This window comes from Xenopus laevis, chromosome 7S (genome assembly GCF_017654675.1).
Source record: "Xenopus laevis strain J_2021 chromosome 7S, Xenopus_laevis_v10.1, whole genome shotgun sequence".
Classification (NCBI taxonomy): Eukaryota; Metazoa; Chordata; class Amphibia; order Anura; family Pipidae; genus Xenopus; species Xenopus laevis.
Window position 1 is genome coordinate 66,161,297 of NC_054384.1, and position 12,739 is coordinate 66,174,035.

Below are 12,739 nucleotides of genomic sequence, written 5' to 3' on the forward strand. Positions count from 1 at the left end.
ACATGCTCACCTTTTTTTTTTTTTTTGCAATGTTGCTAAGCAAGTAGAACTTGGGTCAGCTTAGCCTTTAAATATATGCTTTGCAAATCTATAGTTTAACCTATTATAGGCAATTCTTGTTCCCATCTACTCATTGCTGCCCCGCTAGAGACTACCTAGCTGTTAATATGAGCTGGTGGGGGGGGCAGAATTTATTATGATGGGTTAACTTTGCTACAGGGCAAAGGAATCCAATATTTGCTACAAATTATCGATTGCAAAGTAAATTCAAATGACCTGTTTATTACCAGGATACCATTTATTATAACTATGTTGTTCCTGGAAATGCTTGTAGCATCAATTTGCTCACTTTACATCCTGAGAAGTTTAGATATTTTTAAAGGGAACATGCCAAAAAGAACTAGCTTTATTGGCTAGCAGCTGTCACCTCTTCCACTACATATTTGATGCTTTCCTCAGGCTGTGCAAATGAGGCATTGGCAGTTTGTCTTGTAGGATGGCAGTCAATTTGGCAGCTACATGGACCTGACCGGGATCAGCATCCTCCCTTTTATTCTATTAATGGAGAATTTAACCCTAAAGTTAAAAAAACCCTACCCTACATAGACCCCCCTCCCTCCTCTCCCCAGGTGTTACCCCGGGCAAATGCCCCTAATGTTTTACTTACCCCTCGGTGCAGATTCAGACATTGGAGTTCACAGGCGCCATCTTCTTCTCTTTGGAAATCTTCAGAATGAGGCCGCCATGGCGCCGCATGTGCAGTTGGAGCAATTTTCTGTCTCGTGACAACTGGGCATGGGCCGAAGCTCACGAAAATTGTCTAAGTGACGGTCTCATTCCAAAGATTACCAAAGTAGCTGAAGATGGCGTCCGTGAACTCCGATGCCTGAATCTGCACCAAGGGGTAAGTAAATGTTATGGGCATTTGCCCAGGGTATCACTTAGGCTGGGGGGGGGGTGGGGGAGGACGGAGAGGGGTCGGGTATGGTAGGGGGGTAGGGTTTTTTTGACTTTAGGGTTGAATTCTCCTTTAAGGCAAAGCTGTTAATGCCTATTTACATGCTATTGTGTTTCTGGGCAAGGACCATTACAATGCTCCCAAAATCCACTTGTAAATCTGGCCATGCATTCAAATATCCAACTGTCACCAAATGAGTGGATCTTTCCCCAATACGCCCACCTTCAGCCAAGTGATAAGATCCAAATTATCGGATCACAAAATAAATAATGCGGGCATCAGCCAGAATCATCAAGGCAATTAGGTCATTGACCCAATAGGATTTTTTAAACCTGCCAGATACTGTCTGGTGCCACGCGGGGCTGAAACGGAGCCAGCTGAAAAACACAGGCCAATAATCAGCCCCTACGCTGGCATCAGTCTTTTTCCTTGCCTGCACCAACAACCATTGCAACGGCCAGGGTGCAGACACATGCAGCAGATTTTGCAGTCAAACGCAAGAGTTTGCACATGGACTGACACAATGGTTCCAAGTACAGGCAAGGAAGTAGGCTGTTGCCAATGTAAGGGTTGATTCTTGCTCTGCTTTATTCAGCAGAGATCACCCCTGTTTGGCATCAGCCTGAAGATGTCATTTTTAAAGTTAACTAATCTTTTTAGCTCACATTGAAACCAGACATCATATATTATTTATCAATGTCTACACGGTGGATTTTTAACTTGTTAACATGTTCCTTTAAGGCACACAAAAAACAACACAATAAAGCATCCAGATTTTAACATATTTGTTTTCACATACTTTAAAAAAAAGCAAAGCTTTATTAGATTCTTTAAATTTACACACAAACCAACAAATATATATACATATATAGTAAATATATATGTTTTAAATAAAGCTGTTTTCAGCATGTAAAGTAGGAAATACCATAGAAGAAACCCCTTCCTGCTTTATAGAGGTGTCACTTAACAAATGTGCAGTGGCGTAACTAGATGACACTGGGCCCCACAACAAATTGTTTTTCAGGCCCCCAAAATGTTTAGAGGCTTGTTTTACCAATATTTATTGAAACTGTTTATGAATTTGGGCCTCATGGGGCCCCTATAGCTCCTGGACCCCCTGCAGCCGCAGGATCTGCTTTACTCCATAGTTACGCCCCTGCTAATGTGTTAAATTGCATGGGTGCAGGTACCCACAACAACCAATCAGCTCTTTGCTTTCATTCTGACTTTAAGTAAACTGATCAAAAGCATATTTCTGATTTGGCACTGCGGTCAAGGAACACCTATGCTAGTATATTGGTACCATAGTGTCGTGGGATATAATTTCATGCCCCTTCTCTTCTTTAAGATGGGTACTGCTGTTTCTGTAGGGGTAATTTCCATACCATTGTACATTCTGAGGATAGGATACAGTGCATGGACATTCAGCTTTCTCTCTTCAGAGTAATAATGGGAGGGAGGATTGTCAGTGCTTCAGTTTGGACAGTAATCTTCATTTGTGCTTAGATATTTTGGGGTTTAACTCTTTCCAACCCATTACTTTGAATAAAATACCCTTGCCTTGAAACTAAACAAAGGCAGGAATTCCAAGGCCACCTCAGGGTCAGTTTTGTGACCACAGAGTAAACAGTTATAGGCAGATGAGCTGCAAGCCACAAAGGTCACTTAGTTATCAGGCATCTTCTGGACGGCAATATGTTATAATAAAACTGTCACCTTAAGGCTATCTGCAGGCAAATACAATGGTAGTTTTGTTGGTTTACTGCCACCGTCTTTGTATGGAGGTTTAACCAGAGATCAGCCACAGAGCAACTCCTGTAATGGACGGGTGAAGGTGGCGAATGGCAGTTTTTAGGACAATGTAGGACTGTAGGCATAACATCGGAAACAGATCCATTTGCTCCAATGTCAAACAGACTAATTCAGTTTCTTAAATCCATGTATTTCTCCCCCTTTGGAAAAAAAAGATTGATCAGTTATAAAATGATCAATATAGAGGAAACAGAGGTAAATGCATATTATACATTGTATATTATACATATTATAAATGCTTGTTATAACGCAAGGTTTGTGTCTCTATTGTTTGAAACTGAAAATATTTGTCACGGTTCTTGTTTATTTGGATTCCCTTCCATTTCTGGGTGTTGGTGAGTGAGTGACTCCCAAATAATTATTAATGGAAACTTCGTTCTGTTAAGGACTGTTAGAGGGTAGCTATAGAACAATAATATTTGAATTGGCTATAGACTGGACAGTCCCACTTTAACTACTGCAACTAACAATTACTCTATGATAAGGAATAAACTGCAAATGCCATATTTATTAACACATACAAATATTTTATGTGTTTGTGTATAATTCATAGTTATAAAAATGTGTTATAATCTCTAGTGGCCCAATCCAATCAGATAAAGTGGAGCAAACAGGCTGAGAGAAGCAGTTCTTACCTGATCTCCTGGTGACTTTGTCTCTTGCTCGCCAGGCAGCAGGACTGATTCTTCAGCAGGGGAATCTGGCTTCATCTCCACAACGATTTGCTCCTTTTCGCTAGGCTTCGTACTTAATCAGCCAGCAAAAACAAAGGAAGAGACGGAGTGAGTGAATGAAAGCTTAAAGGGATACTATACTAGTTTCAGTGTAATATTTTTGTTAATAGAAATTCTACATATTACCAGAGGGTATATATGTCATACTACTGGTTAATACAGGAGATTAAGATAGGGCATCAGATATACAGATATACAGTTGCAGGGGGGGGGGGTGCTCAGCTTTTTACATTTCATTCCGAATATTTATTTCTGCTGGATCCAGGCCAATTGCATACATGTGCCCAGATGTGTGCAGATCCAGGCACATGTGCACCCAAGCTCTCTACACCGGGTTGGAATCTGCAGATCACTGGTGTGTGCTGGAAAGTGTATCTTAGGGCCTCACATTTTATTAATCTACCACTGTTTCCACCAGTGATTTCCATTGCTGCTAGTGGAAGGAAACTTGGGATGTTTTGTCACCGGTGGTGCAGCTTTATCAAGGGTGACATAGGTTTTCTTCATCTACTTTTAGTGCTTGTTTTAAAATCAGATGATGTTTTAGGTCACATTCATATAAAAATATAGAACATTTTAAAGGTTCACAAACTTTCAAGCACCATTGTATGTAGCTCTGTGAAATAATTCACCTGGAAAATACAGCAAAGTCTGCTGCAATCATAGCATATTAAATGCACATTTATACTGTAAACATGTTCTTGTCTCTTTTGTGCAATATATCTTGTTATAAGGGACCGTGTAATGACATTATGTAGTTTGCTATATATGAATATTTCATACTCACATGTCTTGTTTTCCTGAGCGTCCACAGGGAATGTGTCCCTTTTTATAGAGAAAGTACAGCACAGCTCCAAGGATGGCCAGAAGCAGAATACAGATAATAACAACCACAATCAGCACTCCACGACTGCCTGCACGATGGACGTCTGTGGATATAACACATCTCAGTTTAAGGATATGCACATTTGTTTTGGATGTATTGCAAGATGTCATTTAAATGAACACTGGCGGATACAGGTTCAAATAGCCCATGGTATACCTAAGTTGAGATCTTTTCATTTTTTTTTAAGACGTGAAACAATTCAGAAACTAGTGATAACATTTTGAATTACAAGATATAGTTAATACAAGATTGGTGGAGAAAGATGTCAGATGGTAGCCCGAAGTTGAACTGGGACTTTCTCATAAAGGCATCAACCACTGATCTGAAAATGTTCGGTGACTGACTAGTGCACAACCAGTAATTTTTTTGTCATTATGGTTTAAGAGTCAGTGACTTGGCTTTAGACATTCTGATGTCATCTCTCAAGGGGTAGGACTGGCCATTTAAATAAATTATTATGAAACCATAGAATGGTTTGAATCATAAGAGTAGTATTAACCCATTTTCTATTAAAGACCCATGCACAAAGTCTAGTTAGTCTCCTTTACTAGATCTAGTAAAGAAACCTTTATCCATTTGTACACTCCATTGTACTGACCAAGATGGAACCTCATTCTCTAAGTCAGCCAGGTAGCCAGAAAGAAGGCTCCACTACAGCAAGCACCATAGCAGTATATTAATATTAATATTAATATTACATATAAATAAAGCACAAATGTATTCTGCATTGCTGCACAGTAGCACGGTATATACTAATGAGTAATACAGAAGGTTAAGATAGGTCAGGCTCCACATACAGTATTTTACAATCTCAGATTAAGTCAAGAACATTCTTTGCTGATCAATAAGAAACTAGTGCACTGATCATCATACAGCACTGAAAAATGAATGGGGTCGGCAGACAATAGTTTGATTGAAAGGCCCTTTAGGCAGAAACTTCATTTTTTTATGATTTACTTTTTATTTCTAAATTACTCTTTACAAATAATTCACTCTACCATTTTATTTTATTCTTGAACCAACAAATGTATTTTTAGATGTAATATTGGTGTGGAGGCAGCCATTTTAGTGCTGCAGAATAAAACTGCTTTGAGGAGCTATTGTTTCTCCCCTACCAATTGTACTTCAATACAACCCAGGTCGTGCAATAGCAGGGTTTTTCCTGCTTGGGTGCTATTCTCATGACTACCACTATGAGGGAGAACTTTTAGCAATGCATATGATTTCTAAACTTCATTCTGATCTCTACAATGCTTAAATCTTCCAAAGCCTTCAGGAAACCTGTTTTTTTGGAAATGTTACTGATAGCCTCTCATTTTATTTAACGTACTTGGGCCTAAAGTTCCCACCCCCTTTTAGTGTATTTACTGTATATGGGGCTAACGTTCCCATTGCTTCACATTGTATTTAATGTATTTTGGGTGCCGCTACTTCTCCTCTCATTTTATAAAGTATTTATGATCTGGAGTTATTGTTCATAGAAGTCAGTGTACCAATATTTACAAGTGCATACTGTGTGTATCTATCTATATCTCCTTTACGTACAAGTTGATTGAGGCTAATGGCACATGGGACAGTTTTTCCATAGTGTTTTTAAGCTGCCAGATAAATGCCTGAAGCCACCATAACCTTATTGTGAGGCAGTATAGGCAGTTTTGCCTGTTCACCCACCCACTAAATTTCAGTACCAGTAGCTGCAGTACTATTAGCACATGGGGGCATTATCAGTTCAGGCAGCTGAATCCTTCAACAGAGTTGTCAGGGAGATGTTATCCTGTTACCTTCCCATTTGGTCTGTTGTTAGGCTGCCATGGGGAAAGGGAGGGGGGATGTCACTCCAAATTGCGGTGCAGCATTAAAGAGTGACTAAAGTTCACCAGAGCACAAGTCGCATGGCTGGGAGCACCTGGGAAACTGACAATATGTCTAGCCCCATATCCTTGCCCTTAGTACTTAAAATGGAAACTTTATATTTAGGATCAGCCAATGGCATATATATTACTAGTATATATTACTAGTATACTAAAGTATATTTTTTATAAAAATGGTTTATTTAGATAAAGTGGGATTATACATATGAGCTGTTTTATGTGATATACAGTATTTTTATAGAGACCTAAGTTGTTCAGGGATCATTTAAATCATCTAAACTAGCAAAGCAATGGAATGTTTGTTGGTTATTAATTCTGCAGCTTGCTTGAAAGGCCCCTTCATTTCTATGAAAATTAATCTAGAATGGGAGTGAATCCTTGTAAATGACATTTCCAGAAGACACTATCCTTACAGCCTGGGGTAAAGGAATACACATACAGACATGTTTTCACCTTCAATGTATAACATCAAAGAAATACATTAATAAACCAAATGCAGAAAACATCAATGTAGCATAGGGTGAATACAAGGTGGTTTCAAACAAAAGCCCAGTTTGCAACCAGCACAGCACAAATATTGTTTCTCAATGGTCAAATTAGTCTAAACCTTTAATCTAAATCTTTAAGGGAATAGTAATGCATGTACATAAACCTCATTTCAATACCACTTTATCTTCCCTAGTGGTGTGCCTTTCACTCTTCCAACACCCTTGCCTCACCAACACCTATATATAGTTTATTTTATGGACTTGCCTGTTTTTGGAACTGAAGGTATTGTGTTTCCTGATCCTGTGTCGCAAAAAAACAAAAACAAAGAATAAACATTTTTTATATATATGTAGATATTTAAAAATACAGCCTCATTAAGGGAACAGTCTTGGAGGCTGGACATTTAAACAGTATCTACTCATGATTAAGTACATGGCTATTACAGGCATCTCCTTCAGCCTCGACTATTTCTGATATCTTTCCATCTTAAGGTGGCCATATATCCTCTCGTATGGTGACCTCACAATATGCCCACCAAAGGCAGGGCAATATCGGGCTAATCCAATCGATATCCCTACAGACGAACGATTGTATTAAAACTATGAGAACGGACGCCGACGGGATGCGGATGGCATCATAGCCAATCGATATCTGCCCAATTAATATCTGGCCTATTTTTGGCCAGATATCGGTTAGGATGCCCGTTGGAAGGCCCCATACATGGGCAGATAAGCTGCCGAATCGGTCTAAAGAACACGAATCGGCAGCTTAAAGGAAAAGGAAAGGCATATTTAATCGGGGGGTGCCAAAGTAAGGCACCCCAAGTGATTGTATATACATACCTGAAACCGGGCCGGTGCTCCTATCAGCAGAAATCTGCATCTGTCCAGGGGTTCCTCCAGTGAGCACCACAGATCAATCGGCTTCCTCCTTCTTCTTTCTTTAAAGTTCCCGGGCAAACGCATGTGCAGTAGAACGAAATAGCTGACTTCTTTGTTAATCTTTTCTCGCTACTGCACATGCACACCAGCTCAAATAAAGAAGAAGGAGGAGGAAGCCGATCGCTTTGTGATGCTCACTGGAATATCCCCGGGATTGGTACAATCACTTGGGGATGCCTAACTTTCGCCACTCCCAAGTATAGAGCGCCTTCCCCTTCCACTTTTTTCTGCTTATGGGATGTGAAAATCTTATGAACATTTGTAATCATGCAGTTGTGTACAGATAGAGAAGACCATGTTTAGGCATATGGCACAAACAATTTATTATTTATTTAAATTCAGCCCAAAAGGTTTGGTTGAGTCTTCCAGATGACTGAAGTTCTGCTATATCATTGCACAGTTCTACACATGTCCCACGCCATGCTTTCTATACATACCTGTGTTATTCTCTGAAACAGGGGAAGTGAACAGATCTACATGACAAAATAGAGAATTGATCCTTTTAGGTACAAGCCTGATATACAAGTCTAATTCACATTTAACATATTTATATGAAATCAATTATAGGCACAATGGTTGCCAGCAGCAACCCATTGGGTCTTTGCTTTTATTTCCCAGTCTGTAGTAAACTGTTAAACACTGATTGCTCATTGGTTGCTATTGTTAAATGCACTTTTACAATTTAGCACTTCGGCCCCATGGCTCCACTTTGTAGTATATCTATTCCTACAACTATAACAATCCTTTTCATTTCCCATACCTCCTTGCCCAATGTATGGAATGTATATTTTCATTATTTGCAGATGGAGCAAGAAGAATTTGGATTACAAAGCCAATCCATTAGGTTTGGTGAAATAAGTGCTGTGAGCCAAGATGGCAAGTGTTTTGCTCCATTTGCACACATGCTCTACCCAGTTCCCACATCAGATTTTGCATATTTACCTGAACTAGTAGTCGAAAAAACAGGTGTGCTTGAATGAACTGTAGGGAAAAATAGAGAAATTAATCAAGGGGCAGATTTATTAAGGGTCGAATTGAAAATTCGAATTCCAATTCTTAGAATTTTTTATGGTTAAAACTGTCAAATTCGACAAGGGAATTATCCAAACTCGAATCTAATTTTTTTTTAAATTCACATTCGATTTTCGATATTTACCAAAGTCTTGCCCTTTAAGAATTTTGAATTTGACTATTCGCCAGCTGAAACCTGCCGAATTCATGTATAAGTCAAATTATTCCTTAAGCATTAAAGGGGTGGTTCACCTTATATATTATATATTATACTGTCCCTATTGCCAAAATAGGCATTTTTTCATTTGGTGTATACAATCCAAAACTTCCTTCTGCCTTAATACTCTAATGAAATAATTTATATTTACCAATGTGAGGTGCTCAATGTTAGCTTGGCTGCAATAACGAGCTATTGTATAGGAACAAAGGCACACTCCATTCAATGCTTCTGCAAAAAAATCTAAATTTTTTGCAGAAGCATTGAATGGAGTGTGCCTTTGTTCCTATTTTTGGGTGTTTTTTTTCATTTGGGACCATTTAACAAAAACGGCACCTTTGTTTATATATTTATGTTTTGTGCCTCATTGGAGAATGTAGTTTCTGTCTTTTTGCTGTTCTACGTTTCCTGGCCATGTTCCATTAACAGCCAGTACAGTGCATGCTTCCACTACTAATGCACAAATCCTGGGTCTTCCTAACTTGTTAGCATGGTATTAAGCTGCCAGCCAATAGAATTGATGCCATATTAATGCATTAGGAAAATCACCATTGTCCTGACTCCTCCAGAATATATCTATTGTAAGTAGGTTTGCAACCTTTTCTGTAACAAAATACAGGCCTTCCTATATATTTATCTTTTTTCCCCTATTAATAATAAAATACTGGCCAGGTGGCAACTCTAATTGTAAGATTGCTTGTCCCTTTGGCTGGGTAAGTAATCTCTTTAAACATAAATATCTTTGAAAGGTGAAATTTTCGTTATATCGGCCTTATTACCAAAATGCTTAATTTGTCAATAGGCACAGAATCTTGTTTTTTATTTTTAAAAAAGGTGAACTACAACTTTAAGAGCAAACTCTAAAGCAAAACAGAAATCAGAATATATAAACATACAGTCAGAGTACCAGGGGCGACAAACAAACAGCTCCTGGTGCCTTTAAGAGACGAATTTCCATTTTTTAAACCAGAAATTCGGCTTTCTAGTGCAAAAGAGAGCAATTGCGCCCTATCGATGCTCCGCCCAACCCCCTCCGGTGCAGAAACAGTGTTGAGGGGCGAAGGGGGCCGCATTGCAGGGGCCACCTCAGGCGGCTGCTGCATTAGAAACGGCACTGTACACATACAAAGAAAAGCAAGCACAAAAATATATTCAACTTACATAGCTGTATTTCTTCTTCACTGCTGCCCATTTTGTTTGTTGCTTTACAGATGATGACCCCAATACCGAGCAGCTCGGAGGTCACTTTGAAGGACAGCTCACTAGTTTTTTCTGGGCCCTCAGTTTTTTCTGACTGTAAATGACAGAGACAAAAGTTTGAGTGCTCTTCAGCAGACCAAAAATGGGTATGTTCCCTATGGCTCTGGGATAGATTTATCAAACATTTTGTTGATCATTTTTAACGTTTTTAAGGCCTTAATCAGTATGAGCATAACATTTTTATTTTCTTTCTAGTTCAACATGCCTAATAAAGCCCACAAATGTTTTTCTATTGCCTGAGTATCCTATAGACTTGCAAAGTGATACATTTTTCCACGAAGTGAAAAGCGACTGAAATAATCAGGAGCCGACTTGCATGACTTTTGCTTATAGGACACAATGATTTCGACCTCTTTCAAGCAGCTGTTACTTTTCTGATGAAAAAACCCATTGGGGGAATTGGCAACAGCTTTTAGAAATAAACCAGATCTTTACATATTTTCCAACTTTGGTGAAGTTATTACAGTTTTTCATAAATGGCAAAAAAAATCTGCATCTGCAGGAAACTTTGACAGGAAAACCTATTTTCCATTTGATAAATCTGTCCCTTGGTATCATGATCTTTACTGGGGTGAAACTGACATTTTAAGCAGCATGAATTAACAGAAAATAGAGAAAAATACAATTGTTAAAAAAAAAAAAACACGCATGCGACAAATGGTAGGAAAGAAGAGTAAACTGGAGAGAGGCAAATAATGCGATGCATTCGAGAATCTACTACCGTTGTGCCATTGGCAGACCAAGTGATGGTGGATTTTGGGTGACCCAGTGCTTTACATGTCACGGTCACTATAGTATTCTCTTGCACGTAGATGGACTTTGAGCTCACAGACAGTTCTGGTTTTCCTGTGATAGAATAAAATTGAAATTACTTGCAGACCAGTCAGAACTGGTATACACACTTTGTCCTTCCACTTCATTCCAGTCTCTACCTTTTACAGTGATTTCCAGCTCTTTGCTGACAGACAGCCCTGGTACACTGGGCAAAGTTACGATGCATGTGTACTTCCCGGACGTTGCATGATTCATCTGACTCAGAGTAAGAAATGAGTTGCGCGACATAATGTGACCTTTCTGAAAAGAGAAGAATTTAAGAATTAGACTTTTTAACAGACATTTGGCTCCTCTAGTAGAGAGAGTGTACTAGCAATGCTTTTACCTTTGACCCGCTCCAACACTAAAGTTCTAAGCATGGGGCATAATATTTTAGTTAAAAAGATGGAAGTGTATGCTCCAAATATAGGCAAACAAGTATATGTTTATTTAGTGCTACTTATAAGAAGATGGCATTTACTATTCCTAAGTACTAAGGGGCTCGAGAATAGGCACAGGCAATAGGCCCAGGCAATGCTGCTGCTCTTTGCACTGAGCACACTTGGTGTAAAGAGTCAGGAGGTGCAGCACAGGCCTGTTGTTACCACCTGCCTTAGGGTAGTTAAGTAATAAGGCTTACACTTTCCATTTTGGAAAGGTAAATGACCCCTAGTGAGTTCTGAATTTGCCTATTGCGACGCATTAAAAAAGACTGGATCATACTTATTCTTATATAGCTGCTATATATTGGAAACAATGTTTTTTTTCTCTTTTCTTGTATTATTATTTACGTTTTCTTCTTCCTATTTTATCCACTTGGCGTAGTTTTGTTTGTTTTGTTTATTTATCTACTTATCCCTCTCTGTTATGAGTTGTAGAGATCAGTGGTCGCCACTGAGTATTGATCTCATACCACCTTTTTTCTCAACAGTCTATGTGTAAACTGTAAGCTTTTTACAGAACATTCAATAAAATGCTTCAAAAACAATATAAAAAACGTTAGCAGGGAAAGGGTAAGTCTTAACACGTAGCTGCTGATTTACTAATCCTTAACTGCAGAATAATGCACATAATCGCACAGTTAAGGATTAGTAAAAAGACTCAACTAAACTTTAATTCTTGGGAAAATGCTGCATTGTAAGTAAAAATGTGGCACTTTGCAGACTGCGTCTAGTAAGAAAATGCTCCTTTATATCTACAAGTTGAAATGCCTATACAAAGATATAACACACAAGAGCCATGAATATCCTGTAAATTACATTCTTTAGGAGTTTAGGGATGTCATCAGTTATAATTGGTGCTCAGTGATGTGTTGGAAAAAAATGTAAATTATGAAAATATTAGAAGTCACAGTGGCGTTCCATAACCTGTATAAAAGTATTCAGCCTTTGGCCTTGTATCTTTATACTGACTGCTAATATCATTTTGTTTCACAGTAGGGGGTATATTATTCCCTATAAACAATATTTACCACTTGATTTATGGTTTCCTGCAGCTAATCATCAGCACTGATTGTGGTAAATATTGCATTGCATATGATTTAGTTATACCTATGACTCCTCTGTCAGTAAGGAATTTTCATTCTACTGTGTACCATTCTGTTTGTCTCACAATATATTGTCTATTTACGGGAAAAGTAACAAAAAATTTCATTTTACTTGAAAATAGTTTATGTGGACCTATTTGATGAATGCTGACAACCCAAAAATACTGGTTGTGCTAACAGAGGAGCAGACTAAATAACTCA

At 38.6% G+C, this 12,739-nt stretch overlaps 1 protein-coding gene across 1 annotated transcript in view; it reads right to left on the reverse strand.

Moving 5' to 3' along the window:
* Window positions 1-1,757: 1,757 nt before the first annotated feature.
* The window catches only part of mcam.S (melanoma cell adhesion molecule S homeolog), a 35,890-nt gene continuing 24,908 nt past the window's right edge, over window positions 1,758-12,739 (reverse strand). The window contains exons 10-18 of the mRNA XM_018242284.2: window positions 11,112-11,253; window positions 10,901-11,025; window positions 10,081-10,213; window positions 8,634-8,672; window positions 8,129-8,164; window positions 7,015-7,050; window positions 4,292-4,433; window positions 3,406-3,517; window positions 1,758-2,910 (exon numbers count right to left, since the gene is read on the reverse strand). Of these exons, the coding sequence (XP_018097773.1) occupies window positions 2,881-2,910; window positions 3,406-3,517; window positions 4,292-4,433; window positions 7,015-7,050; window positions 8,129-8,164; window positions 8,634-8,672; window positions 10,081-10,213; window positions 10,901-11,025; window positions 11,112-11,253 (795 nt within the window). The 3' untranslated portion in view covers window positions 1,758-2,880. The remainder of the gene's footprint in view (window positions 2,911-3,405; window positions 3,518-4,291; window positions 4,434-7,014; window positions 7,051-8,128; window positions 8,165-8,633; window positions 8,673-10,080; window positions 10,214-10,900; window positions 11,026-11,111; window positions 11,254-12,739) is intronic.